At 42.5% G+C, this 26,197-nt stretch overlaps 1 protein-coding gene across 10 annotated transcripts in view; it reads right to left on the bottom strand.

The window, feature by feature from the left end:
- Positions 1–26,197, bottom strand: part of Cadps (calcium dependent secretion activator) — a 506,710-nt gene that overhangs the window by 406,961 nt on the left and 73,552 nt on the right. For all 10 annotated transcript variants that reach the window (XM_045135770.1, XM_045135763.1, XM_045135769.1 and 7 more), the window contains one exon: positions 1,680–1,793. In XM_045135770.1, the coding sequence (XP_044991705.1) occupies positions 1,680–1,793 (114 nt within the window). The remainder of the gene's footprint in view (positions 1–1,679; positions 1,794–26,197) is intronic.

Raw genomic sequence — 26,197 nt, 5'->3', positions numbered from 1 at the left:
GGTATTCATAACCATACATCATGGTGAGTCCAAATCTCATTTCTAGTCCCCATGAAATACAACCAAAGAATTGCAACACGCTGGATAAAATAGTAAGATGAATGGCCGTTGGCAACAGTGAATGTTATTTGTGGGACAAATATAGAAGTGACCTCAATTGCTAACATAGCTCTATACAGAAATTCAATTAAGGATATATGGTGTTAAATGAGTCTGTGGTTGGAACCAACAAACTTGACAAAGACTTTATTATTAAATGCTGTTTCACAAGCCAATCGATAATATTTTCACAAGAGGTAACTGTAATCTTGCTCCACTCTCTCCGTGAAACAATGACAGAAATACTTTAAGTGGGAAAGAGAGTTTTACAAAATCCCAGGTTCTCCATGAAGATATCAATGACATAGAAAGCATCTCTTTGCTATGGGCAGGACACAGCAATGGGAAGATGACATGGCTCATAGCACTCACGGAGACTGAGCACTGACATGGTGGGTTTTGGGGGGGCATGTATAGGGGAAGGGTGTGTGTGCATGTGTGTGTGCATGTGTGTCTGTGTACAGGTGTATTGAGTGCATAGATGCATGCATGGGCACGTGTGTGTGAAGGCCTGAGGTCAACCGTAGATGTTTCTTTTTTTTTAATTTATTTATTTATTATTTTTTTAATTTAATTTTTATTAACATTTCCCATGATTATAAAAAAAAATCCCATGGTAATACCCTCCCCCACACACACACTTTCCCCTTTGACATTCCATTCTCCATCATATTACCTCCCCCATCTCAATCATTGTACTTACATGTATACAATACCAACCTATTAAGTGCTCTCCTCCCTCCCTTTCTCTTCCCTTTATATCTCCTTTTTAACTTAATGCCCTCTGCTACTAAGTATTTTCCTTCTCACACAGAAGCCCAATCATCTGTAGCTAAGGGTCCACATATGAGGGAGAACATGTGGCGCTTGGCTTTCTGGGCCTGGGTTACCTCACTTAGTATAAGCCTTTCCAGATCCATCCATTTTTCTGCAAATTTCATATCTTCATTTTTCCTTACTGCTGAGTAGAACTCCATTGTATAAATGTGCCACATCTTCATTATCCACTCATCAGTTGAGGGACATCTAGGCTGGTTCCATTTCCCAGCTATTATAAATTGAGCAGCAATAAACATGGCTGAGCACGTACTTCTATGGAAATGAGATGAGTCTTTCGGATATATGCCTAGGAGTGCTATAGCTGGGAGATATTGTTTCTTAGTTATTCCAGCCAATCGTTTTGAGAAGGGGTCTCTCATGGGTCTGGACTCACCAATTAGGCTAGACTGGCTGGCCCAGTGGGCCCAGGACCCTGTCTATCTCTACCTCCCCAGTGCTGGGATTGTAGGCATGTGCCACCACACCTGGCATTTTCACATGGGTTCCAGGGACTGAACTCAGGCCCTTAGGCTTGTGAAGCGAGCACCTCACCGACTGAGCTTCTTTGGTGGACAACACCCGGCACATTGGCTCCTATAAAAATCACTTGGAAACGAAATGCTAGCATTCGTTAACAGTGTCTCTAATCCTGAGCACCTCTGTCTACCTCAGCCAGCGTGCTCACCCTTGGGGTCCCCGGGTTCCCGGCAATGCGGCCCAGCAGCCTGGGCCTCGTCCCCAGGCCTCGGGGCCACCCTCACCTCATAGTAGCTCTGGACGGCGTTCATGAAGGCCTCGTCGGCCACGATCTGAGTCTCCCCGTTGAGGAAAGCCTGGAACCGGTCCTTGACCGTCTGTAGCTGCTGCTTGCTGATCTGCAGGCAATAAAGAGAAGAGAAAGTGAGAGCTCCTGCTCGGCAGGGGTGACCGCTCGCCCCACCGCTGTCGGACTGCGACGTGGGCACCAGCTGGTAAACCGGTGTGCGCCACGGCCTTCATTAAAAAGAACACAGGAGACCGGGGTGACGGCGTAGTGGCCAGAAGTACCTGCTTGCAAAGCCTGCCGGCCAGGATTTAATTCCCCAGCTGCTCACGAAAAGCCAGAAAGACACGTGCTCGCAGCGCAGAGAGACCCCGGTGTGCGCACGCGCGCGCACGCACGCACGGCACGCACGCTCGTAAGTACGCATGCGCGCACGCTTTTTTTTTTTTTTTTCCCCCTCGATTTATCGAGGAAGGGTGTTGCTCTCTAGCCCAGGCTGGCCTGGAATTCGTCTCAGGCTGGCCTCGAACTCACAGGAGTTCACCTACCTCAGCCTGCTTATGAAAGGCTTGTGCCACCCCACTTGGATAAATATTGTTTTCTAAAGGAGTGCATGGAGAGATGGCTCAATGGCTAAAGACCCTTGCTTACAAAGCCCACCAGGCAGGGTTTAATTCCCAGCACCCAACGACAGCCAATACAAAAAGTGATGCAGGCATCTGGCTTTCATTTGCAGTGGTAACAGACTCTGGTGTGCCCCCCCCCCATACACACTAATTAAGATGCTTTTTAAAAAATAATACATATCATAGCTAACTTCATTACATGAAAAACAAACATAATATATTGGCTACACAAAATATTCATTGTCCCTTTACTATCTTGTCATATTTCACTTTGCATCTGTGCATTATAGTTATTTATAAGCATGGTGTTTTCAACATAGGAATTATATACCACTGGGTCACATCTCTTCAAGAATATCTATTTGTCAGGTGGCTATCAGCTAAGCGTAACTTTTATACCTCAGAAACCAGAAAATGCTACCAACCAGGGTATCTATTTATAATTTTTCTGCTTTTTTTTTTTTTTTTTTTTTTTTGAGATAAGGTCTCACTCTAGCCTACACTGATCTGGAACTCACTGTGTATATCGTCCTAGGCTGGCCTAAAACTCAGAGTGATCCTCCCACTTCTGCCTCCCCAGTGCTGGGATTAAAGATGTGCACCATCATGCCCAGCTATTTGTAAGTTTTATAAAGAGTTGGCGGTTGAACCATTTCATAGCAAATTTTGCGGCATGCAGGCATCTTGGGGGTCTCAATAATCTTGCAGCATGCATCCTGCAGAAACTTTCAGATTTTATTGGTGTGGTTATGTCCTTGACCACATGCCAGTTAACACTGAGGCACAGGGTACGCTTCCAGGAGGTGGCATGTTAGGGTGGTATGGCTAGGTACCACCCCCTGCCCTACCAAGCCAACCTTGCTTTCTCTCCAGGGACATCACTCCTGCACTTCTACTATATCCCGCTTTCTTCTTCCCCCTGTGTCTGTTCTGCATGCCCAGCATTGCACAGGAAGCCCATCCAAACCCCTTCCAGGCTGCCTTTCTCTCACATGATTCCACAGCATACCATTTCTTTTAACTACATATGAGCTATGATCTGTCTTCCTAGCTTGTCCAGGAAGGTTTCCCAGGGCTTACACATGACAGGCACTCTATTCATGTGGATTAAATGAATGAATGAAATGTTGGAAAGATATTAATTCTAGATAGCCTTTAGATAGTTCTAATTTGGTAGATATATTAAAAGGCAGATAAAACTACTCTTTTACTTTCTTTCTTTTTTCTTTTTTTTTTTTTTTTTGGTGTTTCAAGGTAGGGTCTCACTTTAACCCAGGCTGACCTGGAACTCAGTATGGAGTCTCAAGCCTCAAATTCACAGTGATCCTACCTATTTTGGCTTAAAGTCATGTGCCACCATCACCAGCCTAAAGCTACTCTTTTAAAAGCTTTAGCTTTTGAAGAAGTGGATATTTTGAAAAATTTACACTTCTCTGCTAATGAACCAGTATTTCAGGAAGAAAATGAGCATTCCAGTACCAATATGGTATCTGGATACTTTAGAAAAGACACTGACATTCTGGGCTTTCACAGTCCTGGAGAACAAACGTGTGCTCTGTGTGTGTGTGTGTGTGTGTGTGTGTGTACGTGTGTGCACCTATGTAGGCCAGAGGTTGATGTCAGCGTTCTTCCTCAGCATGCTCCTGAAACAAGGTCTCCTGTGTAACCTAGAACTTACTAAGTCAGCTTGGCTAGCTAGCCAGGACCCTCCCACCTCTGCCTCCCCAGTGCCCACCAGCACGCCAGGCATTTTATATAGGAGTCGGGGAGCTGGACTCAGGTTTTCGTGCTTGCCCCACAAGCACTTCCCACACTGAAACATGCTCCAGGCAGCTCATTTTCTTTTACTGCTTCGTTTTCCTTGCATGCAAGGCTGGGCTGTGCCTGTAGCTCCTGTGCTATCTTCTCATGTCAACACAGAGGGTGGCTGTTAGCTACCACTGCCACGAAGATGCTATTTATGGGAGGGGATGACTTTGCTCATTAGCTAGGCTGATTCATTTCACAATGTATATATGTTTCAAAACATCATGTTGGTACACTAAGCACAATTTTACCTGCCAATTAAAGCAATTACGAATTTCTATATGAACTTAACTGAGTCTAACACAAGTAGAAAATCAAACACAGGAGGCTGAGGTGTGGCCCAGCTTTTGATCCAGTAAACAACCAGCCAGCAACACTGTAGGACAAACATACATGGCAGCTGGGTACTTTAGTTAATTTATAACTTAGGGAGAGTTGGGAGAAGGCTAGAAGCAGGGAACAGGGAAAGGCGAGGGTGAGAGACGTGTTAGACTCTAGAGATCCATTCCCCAATCAATGTCAGCCACGCCTGTAATTTTAAATTTTCTAGTAGTCACATTGCAAAAACTTTAAAGAGGTGAAACGAGCTTTAATATACTATACCCAATATTTTCCCTATATTACCCTTTCAACACGTGGCTGTGGCAGATCAGTGGAGTGTGGAGGAGAAAGAGGCATCGAGATTAACATGAAAGAACAAGTGGCAGAGGAAAATGGAGACCCTTGCCCAGTAAGGCTAGGAGGGGACAAAGCATGACTGAGAAGAGGCTTGACGCACAAACGTGCGGAAGAGAGCCAGCGCTGTGGAAGCCACCCAGCCAGGCTAGCCATGCTGCTGGTTGGGGGCTGTCAGAGCTTCTAGATGTTCCCAGTTCGCTGGCCCACTTCCATTCCTGGGAGTGCCTTTATCTTCCTTATTTTTTAATGAGAGCGAGGGAGAGAGAGAATTCGTGCACCAGGGCCTTCAGCCACCGCAATTGAACTCCAGACGCGTGTGTCACCTTGTGAGCATGTGAGACCTTGCACTCTTGTGTCACCTTGTGTGTCTGGCTTACATGGGACTCGGAGAGTCAAACATGGGTCCCTAGGCTTCACAGGCAAGTGTCTTAACTGCTAAGCCACCTCTCCTGGCCACCTTTCCGTTTCTGAGTAGTGTCTCTATTTCTATCACTATCCATTGAACCCTGGTCCAATTCTTTGCTATGGGAACAATTCTTTGCTCTGGACTCTCATCCATTTCTATAAGATAAGCACTATATGAATTATTATTTTTTTTAATTTTTTAAAAAATTATTTGCAAGCAGAGAGATAGAGAGAAGAGAAACACAGAGAGGGAGGAGAGTGAGAGAATAGGTGTGCCAGAGCCTCTAGCCCCTGCAAACTCCAGATGCATGTGCCACTGTGCATCTGACTTAATGTGGGGACTGGGGAGTTGAATCCAGATCATTAGGTTTTGTAGGCAAATACCTTAGCCATGGAGCCATCTCTCCAATCCCATTATATAAATTATTGATGGGGCGTTCCACACCCTTAATGCCAAATTTTGAAAATCTTGATATATGTTTTCCATTTTTATAACATACAAGAATTGCTATGGATGGCTGGGTGGGGTGATCATATGGATGGCGTAGGCTTTGGGTGTGGAACAAATGTCTAATCTAATCTTTCCTATTCAGACCCAGTGTTATTGGGATAAATGGAGGTCAGGAGAAAAACGATAGTGATTTTATATGTACTTGAAACTTTGAACTGAGCGACTGCTCATAAAAATGACAGCATAACATAAAGCTTCTTTGAAGCAGGCCAGGCATAACTGATGTAAGTTACAACTCTGCAGTATAAGATAAACCAGGGCATTTCACAGAATGTGTGTTCAGAACTTCTCCCAAGTCTGAGTCAGTTCCAGCTCCACATGATTGGAAGGGCTATTTTAAGTGATGGAACAGGAAGGACCTACAGACATTTTTCTCTCTCTCTCTAATGCTTAAGTAATTGAAATAAAATCACTCACACACACACATACACATGCACCATCTCAGTGGTCAAGATTGATTGCTGACCTAGGTTTAATCTACTATTTGCCTAAACTTTCATTAAATAAGCAGAGGGTTCGTTTATGCAGGAGTATTTTCAAAGTGTGCACCATATACCAGGCTCTTCTCTAGGTCTTGAAGGCTCAGGAGTCTACAAGACACATTCAACCCTTGTTCTCACTGGCCAGGCACAGACACTGGGAGTCTTCAGAGACCATGCCATTTAGAAGAAAAAGCATACACAGATTCTACCAAATTATGGTTTAGGATTTTCGAGGGGATGGAATAATGAAAGTAAAATGCTGAGTAAAGGCTGTCAAGAACCTCAATCTTGAGAGATTGCTTAACGGTTAAGGCACTTGCCTGCAATACCTAAGGACTCAGGTTTGATTCCCTAGTACCCATGTGAGCCAGATGCAAAAGGTGGTGCATGTGTCTGCAGTTCATTTGTTGTTACTGGAGGCCCTGGTGTGCCCATTCTCTCTCACTCTCTTTATCTGTCTCTCTGTCCTTCCCTCTCTCTCAAATTAATTAATTAATTAAAATATAACAAAAGAACCTCAATCTTAGGATTACAGGACACACTGCAAAGCCACACAAAATATCCTGTTTCCCTCAAGTATATTAAGCTCAGGCAGGAAAGCCATGGAGAGTGACCCTTGTTGGTAGAACCTTGAATCTACCTATCAACTCTTGCCCATCTATGTTCAGTAATTTCTTGCTACTGATTAAACAAGTGGAATGCTAAACTTGTCTGGTCTCTAGTTGGGTCTCATTGGGCAAAGATAAACCAGTCTTCCTTTTGATGTTTTTATCTGTGCAGAGGAGACAAAACTGATCCCACGGGATGTTATAAGGACTGATATAATCAAATATTTTGGGAGATGGGTTGAGTGCCCAATGTCTGCTAAGTACTGTTGGGGTGACTTCTCCTCACCGAGACTACACACATAGCAGCCTGGAGAACACCAGCCCAGGTGTTCCTTCCCAGAGGCCCCCAGGTGAAGTTTACTATTTTTGCGGTATTTTGTGGGCCACTGCAAATGAACTCCAGACGCATGTGTCACCTCATGCATCTGGCTTACAAGGGTACCAGAGAATCAACCCTGGATCCTTAGGCTTTGCAGACAAGTGCCTTAACGGCTGAGACATCTCTCTAGCCCTGAAAACAAATGCTTCATCTCCAGGTGGGGTGTCTATCGTGTGACCATAAAGCAAACACCAAGAATGTGACAGTGATGCTGAATTGCTAAACACTTGTTCAGCAAAAATGAAAGCCCAACTTAATCATGCCTCTGTGTGCTTTTGCTTACTTGCAGGCAAATACTTCCTAATGGACACATGCAGCTTTCTGTAGTCATGAAAGAAAGCATGCTTACACGGTGTTCATACATCCTACCCCAGCAGCAACTCTATGGCCAAGGAAGAATGGCGCTGTGCTTACCGTATGAGCGTGAGTGTGACATGGGGTCATTCTGAGCACAGACGAGAGCGAGCGGAAGGCTAACTCTGGTGGCAGCTGTGCTGAGAATGCGCACGTAACCGAGGTTCCCTTCTACTTACAGCACCTACCAGCACTGTGTACTGTGACTGAATTACATAAGCCATGCTTTTTCTTTTTTAAAAAATATTTTATTTATCTATTTGTTAGAGAGAGAGGCAAAGAGGTAGATAAGAGAGTGAGCATGGGTGTGCCAGGGCCTCCTATCACTTCAAAGAGCCACCAGATGCATGTGCCATTCAGTGCATCTGCTTTGTGTCGGTACTGGGGAATCAAACCTGGGGCCATCAGGCTTTGCGAGGAAGACCTTTTAACTGCCAATCCATTTCTCCACCCCACGTTTTCTTTTTATGAACAAAAATTATCATTTGAAAGGAACTTTTTACTGCCTTGTACACACAGAACACTGCACTGTAAAGTCGTCTTTCCTAGGACAAGTGGCTTGCTCTTGAAAACAGTAATTACAATTTTTAGGAAATATTCTTTTCTTCCACTTTGGAGGCATGCAGACATTATTCACTGAGGTTCTCTTGTTCACGTGGTTTAGGTCAAAGACTTTATCAAGTTGTTTTCATTATTGCAAAGTTCTCCGCTATTTGGCTTCAGGTCTCTTTATGATCTTAAGCAGCGCTAAGAATGCATGGAGCTTCTGTGGAAGCAGGCTGTGTCATATCTATTCATGTCTATTGTAGTTGCTGTGGAAAGAGTGTAGTTATTTGTACCAATTCATTAGAAATTACAGAAATCACCTCATAGTTTAATGTATGTAATCTAAATAGCATAACAGTATGAAAATAATCATATCCCTTCTCGAATAAATGAACTGTAAAAAAAAAAAAATGGCAACATTTTGTAGTATTCCAAATCTTCTTTAGAGATTAAAAGAAGACAGCGGGCTTCTCAATTGCGTTTCTGTATTCTACCGTCAAATGTTGCTTTGGTTGAAGTATATCAAGGCAATCTGGCCTACTATGGATCTATTGGTGGAAAAAGGGTTGCATTTTCACTAGCCTTATCAGATAAACGAGATTATCTTCTCTGAGACTACAGCAGGCTCACAGGCTACATTTTCTTAAAAGTTAGTAGAAATTGGAATCACATCAATAAACTTTTGAGACGTGATCAGAGTAAAATCCATTGCTCTGGTTTACTCTTTGAGGGGCTTTTTCACTCGTGCATGTAAAAAAACACATCAGTCATATAAAAACTTTTGACCGTTGAGTCATGTTAGCACCCAAATATTGATGACATTTATTATGTAGTATCCAAAAGTATATTACTCAATATCACTTTGGATGCTATCAAAACAGTCTGTAAATTAGTTAAAAAAAATGTTAGGTAGGGCTGGAGAGATGGCTTAGCAGTTAAGTGCTTGCCTGTGAAGCCTAAGGACCCCGGTTTGAGGCTCGGTTCCCCAGGACCCACGTTAGCCAGATGCACAAGTGGGCGCATGCGTCTGGAGTTCGTTTGCAGTGGCTGGAGGCCCTGGCATGCCCATTCTCTTTCTCTCTCTCTCTCTCTCTCTGCTTCTTTCTCTCTGTCTGTGGATCTCAAATAAATAAAAGTAAACCAAAAAAATTTTAAAATGTCAGGTATCTGTGAGTTGAAACCTTGTATTCTAATATGGGCAAAATAAACTCTCAGTTGACATTCATAAGGATTAAGCTCCCTTCATTCATTTCTAGAAAGAGTCTATAAAATACTCACATTTGAGTTTTAATGATTGCCTCAGGTAAAATCTTAGCATTTTATTTCATTTTGATTTATTATTTGCAGAGAGAGAGAGAGAGAGAGAGAGGGAGAGAATGGGTGCATTGGGGGCCTCATGCCATTGCAAATGAGCTCCAGATGCGTGTACATCTTAGTGCATTTTGGCTTTATGTATGTGTTGTGGGATCAAACCTGGTCTGACAGCCTGTGCAAACAGGTGCCAGAAGCTCTGAGCATCTCCCAGTCCCAAAACGTCCGAGTTTTTGTGCCTTTTTTTTTTTTCTTTAGACTGAAAATAGCAGTCCTCCAACCTAGGCTTCTAAAACAGAAGAATGGATAAAGAAAGTCTCTCTCTCTCTCTCTCTCTCTCTCTCTCTCTCTCTCTCTCTCACACACACACACACACACACACACACACACACACACAAACACACAGTGAAATTTTCTCAGTCATGAGGAATAATGAAAGTTAGGTCTTTGGAAGGAAGATGATTCCATCTAGAGATAATCATATTAAGTAAATGAAGCCAGCCTCAGAAAGCTAAATGTCACGTGTTTCAACTCATTTTGGTTCCTAGCTTTTATCTATCCACATAAAACCATGTACACATATATAAAATGAAAGTAGAAGGGAAATTTTCTGGAGGAACAAAGAAGACAAATGGGGGGAGGAGAAGAGATGCAGGGTGGGGATTGTGGGGAGAATTCTCTTCTCTCTCTCTCTCTCTCTATATATATATATATATATATATATATATACACACACACACACACACACACACATGGCGTGAAAATATTTTAAACAGTTAAGTTAAAAATATATTTGAAGCCAGGCATTGTGGCACATGCCTTTAATCCCAGCACTTGGGAGGCAGAGGAAGGAGGATTGCCATGAGTTCAAGGCCACCCTGAGACTACATAGTGAATTCCAGGTCAGCCTGAGCTAGAGTGAGACCCTACCTTGGGAAAAAAAAAAAAAAAACATTTTTAAAGAACCTGGTTTTAAAAAAGAAAATAAAAAGGTATCAGTACAGCGATTCCTCAAAACCCTATAAGTAAAACTCCCATACATGCCTGTTAAAGCATCCCGGTAATATACTCAAGGAAGTCCCAGCCAGCACACGACAGAGATACTTGCCCATGCTTGGTAACTGCAGGGTTACTTACAGGGGACAAGTTCTGGGCCCAGCCTAAGTGTCTGCCAGCATAGGACCTGGCATCAATATACAATGGAGTTTTATTCAGTCATAAAGAAGAATGAAATTATGTCATTTGCTGGAAAAGGGATGGAACTGGAGATCATCATATGAAATGAAATAAGTTACACTCCAAAACACAAATATCTCATGGATATTATATATGTATGCCATATGTATATAAAATGGGAAAGGATCTGATACTTTTAAAGTCATTTTAGTGGGGTGAGCACTAGCCAAAGTACATACTAGAACAAAATGCACTCCTGTGTACAGTGACTATACACCGATGTAAAATTAAAATTATACCTCATTTTTGGCCTGGAGCGATGCCTCAGATGTCAAGGCACCTGCCTGCAAAACCTAATGACCTGAGTTTGATTCTGTAGTACCCATGTAAAGCCAGATACACAAAGTGGCACACGCATCTGGAGTTTGTTTGCAGTGACTAGAGGCCTTGTTATACCCATTCCCTTTGTCTTCTCTCTCCCTGTGTCTTTCTGCTTTCAAGTGGATAATTAAAAAATTGTACCTCATTTTTACAAAGGCAAGTTCAGTGGACAACTCATACATACCTCTTCCCAGTGAGGGCCTCACAATGTGCTGACTTATGTGTGATTACCATTTCTCTACAATGAATTTCTAAAAGGTGTTCATTCCAGCATCAAGAGCCTCATAATAGAAGGAAAAGGTGATAACATTAAAATTAAAGAGAGACTAATTGAGACAGGGAGGGCATATGATGAAGGGTGGATTTGTGAGGGGGAAAATAGGGACGAGGGGGAATAATCATGGTTTATTGTCTATAATTATATGTAAAATAATATAATTATGGAAGCTGTGAAGAAAATTTTTAATTTTTTGGTTTTATTTATTTATTTGAGAGCAACAGAGAGAGAGAGAGAATGAGGCAGATAGAGAGAGAGAGAATGGGCATGCCAGGACCTCTAGCCACTGCAAATGAACTCCCGACACATGCGCCCCCTTGTGCATCTGGCTTGTGTGGGTCCTGGGGAACCGAGCCTCAAACTAGGGTCATTAGGCTTCACAGGCAAGCGCTTAACCATTAAGCCATTTCTCCAGCCCAAGAAATTTTTTTTCAAAAGTTAATGAAAATAATTCCTAGGCTATGGAGATGGCTCACTGGTTAAGAATGCTTGTTACACAAAAGCTGACGGCCTGAGATCACAGTTTGTTTCCACATCACCCTCGTAACCAGCTGGGTGTGGCTGTTCAGATCTCTCACACCAGTTCTGGGTGAGGGAGCAGGTCAGAAGCAAGTGGAAAATGGAAAATTGTTGGTGCTAGAAACCTGCTGAAACAGTGGAGTGAGAGACTCCCTGTCAAAGAAATAGATGGAGGAGCATGAGAAACCCCCGACGTTCTCCTCTGGCCTAACACACACGGACACAGGGCACGCCCATCCACACACACATGTGCAAATTCTCCTCACACACCATGTACGGCACCTCAAGAACTTGCACACACGCATCAATGTTAATTAAATAATTGACATGAGGCAAAGATGGAGTGTATTACACACACACACACACACACACACACACACACACACACACACACACAATGATCTTCTACAATGGGATCCCAGCCTAGAAAGCATCGGGCCTGATGCAGGTTTCAGCTTGCCTAGGCAAGAACGCTTATCAGTCAATGTTTGTTCTCAAGTTCAGAATCAGGAAAGAGGGGGAAAAAAATCACCATTTTGGAGGTCCATCATCCAATGCAATATGGGCCAGAGATTTGTTTTTACCTACAAATGAGTTCTTGTTTACTGAAATGATATCTGCCATTTTTTTCAATTCCCCCTGTAATATTTTTACTATTAATACTGAAAGTTATTTACTCATGCTCCATTTGAAAGAAATATTTGGTTCCTTTTGGAAGTAGCGGGAAGGGAGAACTTCCTCTTGTGTGTGTACGTCCTGTACTGGGAAGCACTTCCAGTCGCTCCTTAGTATGCAGGGAATTCCCCAGAGGAAACCTCCTCTCCCTCCCCTTGTAACCTTGTAATAGCAGTGTGTACTCAGGAAGGAATGAGCCTTTGACATTGAGTCTCCAACACTCACCTATAAGACTAGTTCAAATGTCACTTTCCAAGAAGTCTGCACATTTCACCAGCATGTTGTGTGTGTGGCTAGGGTACCATTTCAAAAGCTTCCTTTCTGTCCGCTCCCTTCACTTTCTTCTCTTGGCTTCTGTGCATGAAGACGCTGTTTGGCATCGTCTTTCTTTGATGGCTCCTGGCACCCGAATCCAGTGCCCTCTGAACTGAGTGGCACTAAACTGTACCTCCTCATCTCTTGACTTTGGCCTTTGACTATAGTTCTGGAGCAAAGTGGGAACATTAAAGTCTGCATTGCTCCAGCATCAGCCCCGTAGAAAACAGGAATGAGGACTGGAGAAATTGCTCAGTGGTTAAAAGTGCTTGCAAAACCTGAGAGCCTCTCGGTTTGATTCCCCAGTACTCATGTAAAGCCAAATGCAAAAAGTGGAGCATGCATCTGGAGTTTGTTTGCAGTGGCAGGAAGCCCTGGCATGCCCCCGTCCCTCTTTCTCTCTCAAATAAGTAAATAAAAATATGGTTAAGAAAAGAAAATATAAATGACTATGGGGTCACTATAGATATACTTGCTTAGAATGACTGGGTGAAGAGTAGGTGTGGACAGTTGAAACTCCCTATCTCTCTCTCTCCCTCTGTGTGTGTGTGTGTGTGTGTGTGTGTGTGTGTGTGTGTGTGTGTGTGTGTGTGATCCTGGGGAGCCAACCCGGGACTTCGCGCATGCTAAGAGCTGTTCTATCATTGAGCTATATTCCTTATCCCTAGAATTTTCACCAGCTCTTTTGGTATACAAAGTTGCAAGCTACCCCAAGAAATCCTATCTGATCTATGTTTCTGTGGCACATTTTCATAAGAATTTAAAACTTTTTCTCTTCTTTAGCAAGGATTGAATATTCGGTTACTTCTTCAGCACTGGTGTGTGTGTGTGTGTGTATGTGTGTGTGTTGGGTGTGTATATAGTGTATGCGGGTATGTGTGCAGATCTGTGCAGAGGCCAGAGGAAAAAAAAAGGTGCCTATGCTTTTCTATTGCTCTTCCACTTTATTTCTGTGAGACAGGATCTCTCACTGAACCCAGAACTGCCATTTTGTACTCAGACTGGCTGACCAGTGAGCCCCAGTGAGTTTCTTCTCTCTGTTGCCCTCATTCCTGGGTTACAGGCATGTGTGGCCATGCCCAGGTTTTCCTATGGGTGCTGGGGATCAATTTCCATCCTCATGCTCTCACACCAACCACTCTTACCCATTTCCCCAGCACGTGAAACTTCTTCATATAAAATAAAGATATTTTTTACTTATTTTAAGGCAAGTCCAACAGACTGGCCTTTTTATATGTGAGAGAGTGAGAGCGAGAGTGAGGAAGAATTGGCATGCCAGGGCCTCCTGCCACTGTAATCGAACTTCAGATATGTGTGCCACCTTGTGTGTAAGTGTGGTGTTGCACACTTGTGCCATCTTGCTGCTTACGCGGGATCTAGAGAGTTGAACATGGGTTCTTAGGTTTCACAGGCAAGTACCTTAATCACTAAGCCACCTCTCCAGCTGCAAAATAAAGATAGATTTAATGCTTTTCTAGAAGACTGAATTTGGACAGTGAGGGAGCAGAATTGGGCACAATGAAGAATGAAGTTTCTATTATTTAGGATTCTAAAAATGGATGTGGGGGGTTGGGGTGATGGCTTAGCTGTTAAGGTGCTTGCTTACAAAGCCAAAGGAGCCAGGCTTTGATTCCCCAGGCCCCACGTAAGCCAGATGCACAAGGTGGCACATGTGTCTGGAGTTCGTTTGCAGTGGCTGGAGGCCCTGGAGTGCCCATTCTCTCTCCCTCTCTCTCTTTGTCAAATAAATAAAAATAAATTAGAATATATTTGAAAGTGGATGTGGTCCCCAGATGATGCTGTTTTTTTGTCTTTGACAAATTTTTCTTGTTAAGAAGGGATCCATTATGGAACTGAGGGCGACCAGTGTCCCTTCCACCTAGTTTATGGTACTTTATTCTACAGGGACATTTTCCAATTTTAGAGCTGGATCATCAGTGGAAATAAGAAGCAGTTAATTATCCTCTGTGAAAATGAAAACTAAACTTGTGATTCTCCATTTCCCCAGAGGAAGCCTCAGCAATTTGTTGGTAAAGGTTTAGGAAGGGGGTCTCTGAAGTGGGCGGAGTTCCTGGCTTTTAGCATTCTATCATTTCCCTGATTTAAATATTTCTGCCATGGGAGATTTTAAGCTCCCAGTGTAACATTATAGCGCTCACAATAGTTGTGAAAATTTACCTCTCAGCTCCAGTGACTTAGCTTGGGTACAGCCCTAGAAAGGTGCCTCTCATTTCATCCTCCTCTTCTCTGTTTCCTCTCTCTCCCTGTTCATCCATGCCCCCTTCCTCATCATTACATCGTTTGTGTCTGGGAAGAGTCAAAGTGGAGACCCCAAGAACGTCCATCTTACATCTATACAAGATGGAAATCTTGTTGCATGAAGCAGGTGAGAATTACTCAATCGGGTACAAACTTTCTCAATGCAAACCTTCAGACATGCTGGCCAGTGCACCGCACCATCTCCTGCCCCAAGTTAGATAACAAACTCAAAGAAAATGATGCTTCCTTAAAAACTTCCAGACCCTCCAGGTTAGGCAGCGCACCCCCAGATCTCCCTAAACTGCCACCCTTCCCACCCTGGTGTTAGCATGCTATTGACCTACGCCCAGAAGTGTTTGGAGTGAGTCTTCTCCGCTCATCTTTTGCAAGTAGAGGGGCCAAGATGTAGCCATCAAACCCAGTTTGAGTGTTAAATAGTGAGAGCTTTGCTTTAAAGCCCCTGACTGGGGACTAAAGTGTGGCTTTTCCTACTTGGTTATTTTTGAGCTGTGTCACTTCAGGTTATTAACTAACTCTTCCATTTGTTTATCTTGAAGATGAGGAAACATGAGAACCCATTTCAAGGTCTCGGTGGATATGTTGGATAGCTTATTATGAAAAGTATCAAAACTTGAAAATTAAGTATGACTGTGTCATACACAGGTCATGTTATTCTATAGGAACACTTAGTTTATTGGATTGAAGGTTTTTTTTTTGTTTAGTTTTGTTTTGTTTTTGAGGCAGGATCTCACTATAGCTCAGGCTGACCTGGAATTCACTAGGTAGTCTCTGGGTCACTTTGAACTCATGGCAATCCTCCTACCTCTGCCTCCTAAGTGCTGGGATTAAAGTCGTGCGCCACCACACCTGGCTGGATTGAAATTTTTATTGTTTAAGTGTCTAGATTCTGTGAAGCTACAAGTCAACTTGCAGGATATTGATAAGTTAGAAATTGTTTTTGTCTGTTAGACAAAATAAAGCCCCAAAGGTTATAGGTCTATTGACATTTTAAGACTTTGAATAGTCTTCTTTTTCAAATATTTTTATTTATTAAAGAGGGGGTTAGGATATGGGTGGTTCAGGGCCTCTTAACACTGCAAGTGAACTTCAGGCACATATGTCACTTTGTGCATCTGGCTTTAACCACTGACCTATCTCTCCAGCCCGATATTGGCCACTTTTGAATATAAAATAGCAAACTTATTTAAGCATTCTTTTGCTGGATGGAAGTATAAATCGTTTATCTTTTATCAGTATTCAAATAAATTTTTTTTCATCCTTTTGGTTCCTTCATTAATGAGTTCATAAAATTGTATTTATTTCTTTTTTTCTTTTTTATAAATAAACTTTGAGGCAAGCCCAACTGACTGGCCTCAGCTTTGAAAAGTTGGGGAGGGAGAGAGAATTGGTGCACCATGGCCTCCAGCCATGGCACTCAAACTCCAGATGCAGGCGCCCCCTTGTGCACATGTGCAGCCTTGCATGTGGGCGTCACTGTGTGTCTGGCTTATGTGGGACCTGGAGAGTCGATCATGGGTCCTTAGGCTTCACAGGCAGGCACGTTAACTGCTAAGCTATCTCTCCTTACTCTATTCATTTTTTGATTAATTGACAAAATGATACTCTCTAGAAGGACTGATGCATTTATTAATGAGTCAAGTGAGTGTATGATGTTTATCTATGAGAATAATTCTTGTAACTATAAAGATGCATTTTTGACTATCTACAGAACAAATCTCAGGGCTTGACACTAGTCGATAAGCATTAGTGCTAATCCGTCCTTCAGGATGCAGTTTGTACATCTTACAAAAGGCTGCCCTGATACAAATTATGGCTGTTTCTACGTGCTGATCCCTGGCTCAGTCTGCTCCCGAGAATGAGACTTACTGTTAGAATCCTGCTGCGGTGGCCAGATTATGTCTTGCTGGAGGTAGAGAATACACAGGACTGGACTTCCCTCGCCCTACCCTGCAGTCTCTCCCGGGACTCTGAGATGCCCTGGGGGCTCATAGAAGGCAAGCCATCAGCACTTCTGTGGCTTCTGTCCAACACCAGGGAATCTGGGCTGGAGAGATGGCTCAACATTTAGGGCACTTGCCTGTGAAACCTAAGGAGCTGAGTTTGATTCCCAAGTACCCACATAAAGCCAGATGCGCTAAGTGGGACATTCATCTGGAGTTCATTTGCAATGGCTAGAGACCCTGGAGTGACCATTCTCTCTCTCTTTCTCTCCCTGCTTGCACATCAATAAATAAAACAAATTTTAAAAATACCAGTGAATCCACAGGTAAGGGGAAGAGGAAGCTTGTGGAAACGCTTCTTCCTGGCAAGAAACAGCTTTGAAGTTGGGGATGGGGAGGGCATCCAGCAAAGAGCGGATATACTGTCAGCCTCCTAGGTCTCTTGACACATTAGACACCCGGCATGGCATCCGGCAAGAGGACAAGAAGACAAGGGGCAACGTGGGCATAGCTGGAGAGGGTATGTTAATTTCTATGAGGCGGGCACAAGGGACTGAGAAGTCTTCTACTCTCGGGAGCAGTGAGTGTGTGAGGCCGATGGAAGCCGGGCGATGACCTGCGATGCACTGTGGAAGCCAGGACTCAAAGCCAAGGAGGCTGCAAGATCGTAGGGGTGATTCAGAAGCAGCCAATGCTGAGTCTTTGCCTCTCGGGGACCATTGCTTAGATCCTTGTTTCTTTGCTTTTGATGAAATGACAGGGGAACAGAGAGCAGGTCTTACATTATCTACTTCACTAAAATGCATCCTCATTTGGTCCCCAGACCCATCACTTGGTTGAGACATTTGGGTGTCAGGAAGCTTTGAGAGAGACATCTTTTTTCGAACACTGGTTAAAAATACCTGGAAATGGAAAACAGCTTTCAAAAGTTGGAGTCAGATAAGAAAAGCAAGAGGAAATGGAAGGCACTCCTCTTTTTTTTTTTTTTTTTCACTTTCTGCATACAACATACAACAGGCTCTCTTAATGGGAGCATTTACTGTGCAATTTTCTGGAGCCCAATTAGCTATTCAGCTACTCACTGAGCCTCACAAGTGCCCACAGGTGCCATGTCTGTGCTTGCATGTGGATGCCAAAGGACAACGTTGGTGTCATTTTGTAAGGAATACTGTCCGTATTTTTATTTTCATTTATTTAAAAAATTATTTATATCAGAGGGAGAGAGGCAGATAGAGAGAAATAGTGGGCGCACCAGGGCCTCCAGCCACTGCAAATGAATGCCAGATGCATGCGTCATCCGGCTTATGTGGGTACTGTGGAATCAAACCTGTGTCTTTAGGCTTCATAGGCAAGTACCTTAACCATTAAGCAATCTCTCCAGCCCCTATTTTTACTTTTCAAGACAGGTTTCCATTGTCCAGAAGCTCATCAAGTAAGCTTGACTTGCTGGCTGGTGAACCCCAGATATGTTCCTGCCAGTGCCTGCTCAGCACTGGGATCATAAGTGTGTGCCACTATGCCTGGCAGTCATATCTGGGTTCTGGGAAAGACAACCAAGTACTCATGTTGGCATGGCAAGTACTTTGCCAGTTTAATTTTCTTCTTGGGCCTTCAGACAATTGGCAAAACAAACAAACAAAAATAATCCCCTTTGAGGGCTGCCATTTACACAATGCTCAGGCCACAAGTTTATAGTCAACACTGAGTATACAGTAAAATGAAAGGTAAGTTCTGTTCATTTATATATATATATATATATATAGGCTTGGTTTTTTGAGGTAGGGTCTTACTCTAGCCCAGGCTGACCTGGACTTCACTATGGAGTGTCAGGGAGACCTTGGACTCACAGCAATCCTCCTACTTATGCCTCCCGAGTGCTGCAACTAAAGGTGTGTGCCACCATGCCCAGCATGTCCCACAATTTTTAATGGCAGTACCTGAGGGGAAAACAGCTTTGTGGATTGAATTTGGCAGTGAATCATGGCTACATTTCTTTCTCTAGAAGGGTAGGTTGAGTTAGAAAAGCAGAGGATCAGACTCTGGACTGCAGGAAGAGTGGTCTGAGATGTCTTTGATTTATAAGCATTGGATTCTAGCGGATTTGAGTGCAGTCTAGGCTAGTGTCTCCCCATTGACAGCATTCTGTATCCCTTCAGAATGTTTCCATGTTACAGACAGGAAACAAAAACACATGGCTGGTATAGAAAGGCTGCCTAAGTGGTCAGTCTGTAAGACCCAGGCAAGAGCTCATGGTAAACTTGTGCTTGTGTCCATCCCTGATAAAAGAACAGAGATAGTCCCTAATAGAGCGGAATATACTGGACCCTAAGTTTTCCATCACCAAGAACTACCGTTTTCTTTTTCCTTCTGCTCTAGTTTTAGAACTTGTTTTCATCTTAAAATTGCCTTTGTGAAGTACAAAATGTACTCCTTGCTGTATCCATCAAATGTTAAGTCAACTTCCATGTTTTTATTTATTTATTTGAGAGAGAGAGAGAGAGAGAGGCAGATAGAGAATGGGCACACTAGGGCCTCCAGCCATTGCAAACAAACTCCAGGCGCATGCGCCACCTTGTGCATTTAGCTTGTGTGGCTCCTGGGGATTCGAACCTAATTCCTTTGGCTTTTGACAGGCAAGGCACTTTAACCACTAAGCCATTTCTCCAGCCTCTAAGTCAACTTTAATCTGAGCCCTGGGCCAGCAGAACTTCTGGGGGTTGATGTAATTCCAGCCCTAATACTTTGTCTAGTAGGGTGGTTTGAATCAGGTGTCCCCAATAAAGTCATGTGTGCTGAATGCCAGGTCCCCAGCTGAAGGCAGTGTGGGTGTTGAGCCTGTGGAGAAGGTGCATCATAGGGGTGGATCTTGACGGTTTACTAGCCCTAGCTCGCCAGGGTTAGTTCAGCTCACTTGGCTGCTGCTATTTACTTGTGTTGGCAAGGAGGTAACGTCCAGACTCTGTCGATCATCTCTCCCCTGCCATCGTGGAGCTTCTTCTAGAGTCTGTAAACCAAAATAAACAACTTTCCTCCCATCAGCTGTTTTTTTTTTCCCCCCTGGTGCTTTGTGTCAGCATGGAGAAGGCAACTATAATAAATAGCTGGCTTGTAATAAGAAAAGGACAGCAAATGTGAACCTGGGTTCTGGAGCTAGACCAAGTGGGCTTTAATCGCACCTCAGCACTTATTAGTCATGTGTCCTTAGGCAATTCACTTAACCTGTCAGATACAAGTGAGCATAGACTTAGAAGAGGGAGGTTTAAACACACCCAAAGATACTGGCTGAGGCATTATACAGTGTAGCAACTGTCTGTGGCTAAGGTCTGTTTACATCACCTATGGTGTATAGGTGGTGGTTTGAATCAGGTGTCCCCCTTAAACTCATGATTTTGAATGCTTGCTTCCCAGCTCATGGCAATTTGGGAGGTAGAGCTTTGCTGGAGGAGGGCTGTGGTTGAGGGTGGGCTTAGGGGTGGTATAGGCAGCTCCTCTTGCCAGAGATCTGCTCACTCTCCTGCTGCTGTTTTCCACCTGTTGTGGCAGAGGTGATGTCCATCTGCTCATGTTGTGCTGTCTCCTGACATTGTGAAGCTTCCCCTTGACACTGTAAGCCCAAATTAATTCTTCCCCCCCCCCATCAGCTGCTTTTGGTATGGTGCTTTATCCTAGCAACAAGAAAATAATTGCAACCCCATATAATGGAGTAATATCCAATTATGAAAAAGAGTGCAGAATAGCCCAGATGCTGAGATGGAATGTCCGCCAACAGACACTGTTAATTGAAGAAAGGAATCAGAATAATGCATGGATAACATAACAACTTTTATCTATGAGAAAGTCATACACACACACACATAAACATTTAAAAAATTGTTTTTTTTAATTTATTTATTTGAGAGTGACAGAGAGAAAGAGGCAGAGAGAGGGAAAGAGAGAGGGAGAGAGAGAGAGAGAGAGAGAATGGGCGTGCCAGGGCTTCCAGCCACTGCTAACAAACTCCAGATGTGTGCACCCCCTTGTGCATCTGGCTAATATGGGTCCTGGGGAATCGAGCCTCAAAACGGGATCCTTAGGCTTCACAGGGAAGCACTTAACCACTAAGCCATCTCTCCAGCCCCCCCCCACTTTTTTATATTTAAACAATGGGTGATTAACCAAAGCTTAAAAGAAAAATGATTTCTGGACTGTGATCTCTGAATACAACTTTCCAAAAAATATTAAAAAAAAACAGGACTCCTCAGAGCAAGAGGTTGATTCCTTGCCTGAGGCATTGGATATAAATGATGACCCTATTCTGAGCAGAAATTAAGGAAGTTACCAAGGGCTATTGGGATCTTGTCAAAAGGACCAAGATACCAATTACAGGAGGTTCCCACAGGCTATAGGTAGTTTGAGACTAAGTATGCAGGTTGTGATGTCCAATATATTTAAGCTGTATTACTCTGAACAAAACAGAAAATCATAATTGAACACCTTCAAGAGGCTAAGAAATGCACTCAGTATTTTGGTTATATACAATAAATGGAAAGTGGCTAGACTTTTGTGTATGTCTGTCCTGTGCCATAAATAATAAACTAATGAAATAAACTTTCTTTTATAAAATTCTTGAGCTAATTCATGAGGAAAGGCTGTTGCCAGTTGCAATGCCCACCACTCCTGTGGTGGTTTGGATAAAGCATCTCTTATAGCCTCATATGTCAGTGGTGAAACCTCATACTTAACCCCACGTGGTGGAGCCTGTGGGAGGTAAATCCTTGCTGAAGGAGATGCATCACTGGGGGAAGGTCTTGGGGATCTAATAGTCGGGCTGCACTTGCCAGTGCTAGCTAGCTCAGTCTCTCCGCTTCCTCCCTGCTGATGTGAGGAGGTGTGGTGCCGGCTCTCTCCTTCTGCCATGCTTTCCTGCCGTGATGAAGCTTCCCTGTGAAGCCATAAGCTGGAAATCAGCCCTTTCCTTCCATACGCGGCTTCTCGTCAGGTACTTTGTCCTGGCAATGGAGAGGTGACTGCTACATGTCCAAAGAGAGAAAGGCTGTCATCCGAAGACACTGACGGAAACACAGCTACTGCCTCTGGGGTGTTCCTACATGAGAAATTAACTTTTCATCTGATATTCCCTGTATTCTATTATTAACTTGTGGGAAATGGAGAGGACCTTATTAAATAATGCCAGAGAGTATAGACAGCAAAATCTAGACTGGAGACTAAACTACGTGGCTGAGGATTTTGAATCAAATAATAATTAATAAAAACAATAATAAAATGATACAATAATAATAATAGTAAAAATAAAACAAAACAAAAAGAAGAGCAAATTGAAGTCAACAATTCAGGCATTCAAAAGCTTTGCCAATAAATTACAATATGCACTTATTAATAATCTAATGTGAGTGAATTAATCTGGAAAAAATCTTATCTGAGTTTTGATACTAAAATTTACTAACTTTTCAGATGGAATAATGATACCCTGAATTATGTTTGAAAACTAAGTTTTTCTATTTGAAGAATTTATAGTAAGATGCATATGAATGTAATGATGTTATTTCTAAGATTTAATTATTTAGAATAATTTCATAATATGAAGTAACAAGTATGAAAATGAGATGGTGCCAAAATATTTTACTAATAAAAAGGGTCATGGATCAATACACAAAAGTGACTAATTCTCTGTCTTGAAATTAAACTGCCTGAGTTTGATTTCTGGATGCATTTTCTCCTAGCTGTGAAACCTTGGACAAGAGCTAGGCTTCTGTGAGCCTCACTTGTCAAGTGTGCCAATAGTATTATTATTGTGGTCACTAAACGAATGCTGTTTGCTGTTGTAACTCCCTCTTGGCAGATGGGGAAGATACTAAAATGTTCTGTCTGTCATTGGAATCCTTGTCAATTATCTTCACCATTATCATGTTGTGAACAAGCTATCTGGTTACTACCAACCACTTATACTAATAATATAGTTCCAGTAATGTTCACTGTGTCTTTAAGATAACACATAACTTATTTTGGCAGTTTCATTATAGCATGGTTACTCAACTAGGTCAGATAACCACCCCCGCCTCTTCAAAAAAAAAAAAAAAAAAAAAAAACCAACTCACATGTATGACATGTTTACACCACAGGCAGTCAAATATGAGCTCACTGGAGGGCAGAGAATGGGGTACCTTTTCCTCCTAGTTATCTCCCTAAATTTGGTTCCAATTTGCAAGCAAGTTCATATACATGATGAACAATACCAAGGCTCCTGGAAGAAATCATATGCTAAGCCCCTCTGACCATCTGTATTATTCTTCACCTTCCAGTCTGCTTCTATTGTGTGGCTAACCCATTTCCTAAGGCCAGAGCAAGTGAGTTAAGAAATTGAGATAAACTGGGCGTGGTGGTACAAGCCTTTAATCCCAGCACTTGAGAGGCAGAAGTAGGCAGATCACCATGAGTTTGAGGCCACCCTGAGATTACAGAATGAATTCCAGGTCAGGCTGGGCTAGAGTGAAACCCTACCTTAAAAAGCCAAAAAAATAAAAATTAAAAAAAAAAAAAGAAATTTAGATAAGCAGGCACCTTACTAGGGAAATAACCGAGGAAGCCACTAACTCCTGGTTTGTGGAAAGCTACTCACTTCCTAATGTCTAGTTGAAATAGGATCATTCTACACCTTCCAACAATCTGTTTTCAAGACCTACCAAAATGACCTACGAGGGGCTTACAAAGTTGCATTTTTAAATTTTATGAAGGTGTTATATGTACACTTGAATTGTTTGGGCTTCTGTTTTGATGATATGACTTGTTGGAAGTTTTCTGCATGTAGTGTGTCTCCTAAATGACAGGGTTGTTTGTGTCCTTCAATCTGATATTTTATTTATTTGAATTATCTTTTTTTTAAAATTTTGTTGTTTTATTTATTTATTTGAGAGCAACAGACAGAGACAGAAAGAGGCAGACAGACACAGAGAGAAAGAATGGGCATGCCAGGGCCTCCAGCCACTGCAAACCAACACGTGCGCCCCCTTGTGCATCTGGCTAACGTGGGTCCTGGGGAGTTGAGCCTCGAACCAGGGTCCTTAGACTTCATAGGCAAGCGCTTAACCACTAAGCCATCTCTCCAGCCCTATTTGAATAATCTGTTGTCTCATTCCTTTTATGTATGTTCAAACGGAGGCTACAGGCAAAAATAAATCTCTTGACAGCAAAACATGGAATTTCACTCAGAGACTTGTCCAAGAGGATCTTAAAAATAAACACTAATAAAATTCAAGCTTGAAAGCCTAATAATGGCTTAGGGTATGTTTTGGTGGCTCTAATGGGAATTATAAGTAGGAAATAGGGTTTGGGATTTAATATGAATCTGGCTACATATTTAATATTAGTGATTTTCAGACAATGTTCTCCCTGACTTCTGTAAAGAGTAGGGACTAACTTCTGAAAGAGTTTATTGGGTATATAGTGGTGGTGAAAAGCAGGCTTGGATGTCAAATGGGATGGTTCCCTGTTCACATCTTTGCAGTTCTCAGCTAGATGATTCTAGAAAAATAAACCCAAGTTCTGAGAATAATAGCACCTTTGTCTGTGGTGGATATGAATGAAATAATGTGCATACATACATATGGCCAAAGACAGCACTCATTTAATGCATACTTCCACCATCACTATCATGGTGACCAGATGGCCATCAACATCACACGATCACCAGGAAACAGTCTGGCACTGTGATGTGGAAATGGAGGCAATGTGGTGAAAATTCCAGTTCCAACATTTTTTCTATGCCCTCTGGCATGCCAGGTGCATTTGTTGTTCAACTCTGGGTCTTATTTTCTCCAACTGGAAAATGAGCCCTTGTAAAGTCTGCTGAAAATTTTCCCCAAGTGGTAGGATCAACAAAATTGCATGTACTTCTCTCTTAGATTTCAGAAGTAAATGTTGAGTCTATAAAATAAAGCCATAGGAATATAAAACTCTACACATATCCATCTCACAATTGCCAGTGTTAATGAAGCTCTAGGCACTATTTGAGTGAGGTTGGTTGTTGAGAGCTTATGCACTCTCTTAAGCATTTCTCTTGACAACATTTTGAAATAGACATTGACACTATGAGAAAGCCAGGATGTGCTGACACTGAGTAACTTGTCCAAAGTCACACAGCCCAAATGACAAATTCTAAGTTGCAATCTAAGGTGAAGTTTGTTTTTTTCAATCCAGTTATTTATATAGCTCCTAACAGAAAACAACCTTAAAAGGTGTCAATGGTAATGAACAAATCAATCAGGTAAGATGGAGTACTACTGTATCATAAAAAGAAAACCAATTACTTACATAAGCAAATAAACTGGATGAATTCCAAAAGAATTATGCTAAGCAAAAGATCATAGCTACGGAGAACTATACATTATATTTTCACATTATGTGGAATTCCATAGAAGACAGAACTGTCGTAGCTATTGATGTAAATCCATTTTTTTATTTATTTAAGTTTTTAAAATACTTTTTATTTATTTGCAAGAGAGAGAGAGAGAGAGAGAGAGAGAGAGAGAGATAAAGAGAGAATGAGAATGAGAGAATAGACAAGCCACAACTTCCAGCCACTGCAAATGAACTCCAGATGCTTGTACCACTTTATGTATCTGTCTTTATGTGGGTACAGGGCAATTGAACTTGAGCTGTTAGGTTTTGCAGGCAAGTGCCATAACTGCTGAACCATGTCTCCAGCCCTTATTTTATTTATTATGTATTTATTCATTTGTGTGTGTGTGCATGCGCACATGTGTGTGTGTGTTCATGTATGTGAGTGTGGGCAGGCATGTGCCACAGTGCATGTATGGAGGTAAGAGGAAAAGTTCTGGGGTCAGTTTTCATCTTCCACCTTATTTGAGGCTGAATCTCTTGTTTACATTTGCCAGGCTAGCTTGACCTTCCTTATCATCCTAGGCATTCTGGGATTGCATATTCCCCTACAGTTTTCAGCTTTAGGTGATTCTTGGACATCCTAATCCAGGCACTCACACTTGTGCAACAAGCACTTTATCTACTGAGCCATCTTCCCAGTCCAGTGTTTATAATAACCCTATGGAACTCCCTTCACAGGGGAGTAAGACTGAATCCAATTAGCATATACAAAAGTATTAGCGATGGGAAGCATGTTACCCTTTTCCTCACATTTTAGTTATTCTTATTTATTTACTTGCAGACAGAGAGAGAAGAGAAGAGAAGAGAAGAGAAGAGAAGAGAAGAGAAGAGAAGAGAAGAGAAGAGTAGA

The sequence above is a fragment of the Jaculus jaculus genome, chromosome 16, assembly GCF_020740685.1.
Source record: "Jaculus jaculus isolate mJacJac1 chromosome 16, mJacJac1.mat.Y.cur, whole genome shotgun sequence".
In the NCBI taxonomy this organism is placed as follows: Eukaryota; Metazoa; Chordata; class Mammalia; order Rodentia; family Dipodidae; genus Jaculus; species Jaculus jaculus.
This window is presented reverse-complemented; position numbering and strand designations above follow the sequence as displayed.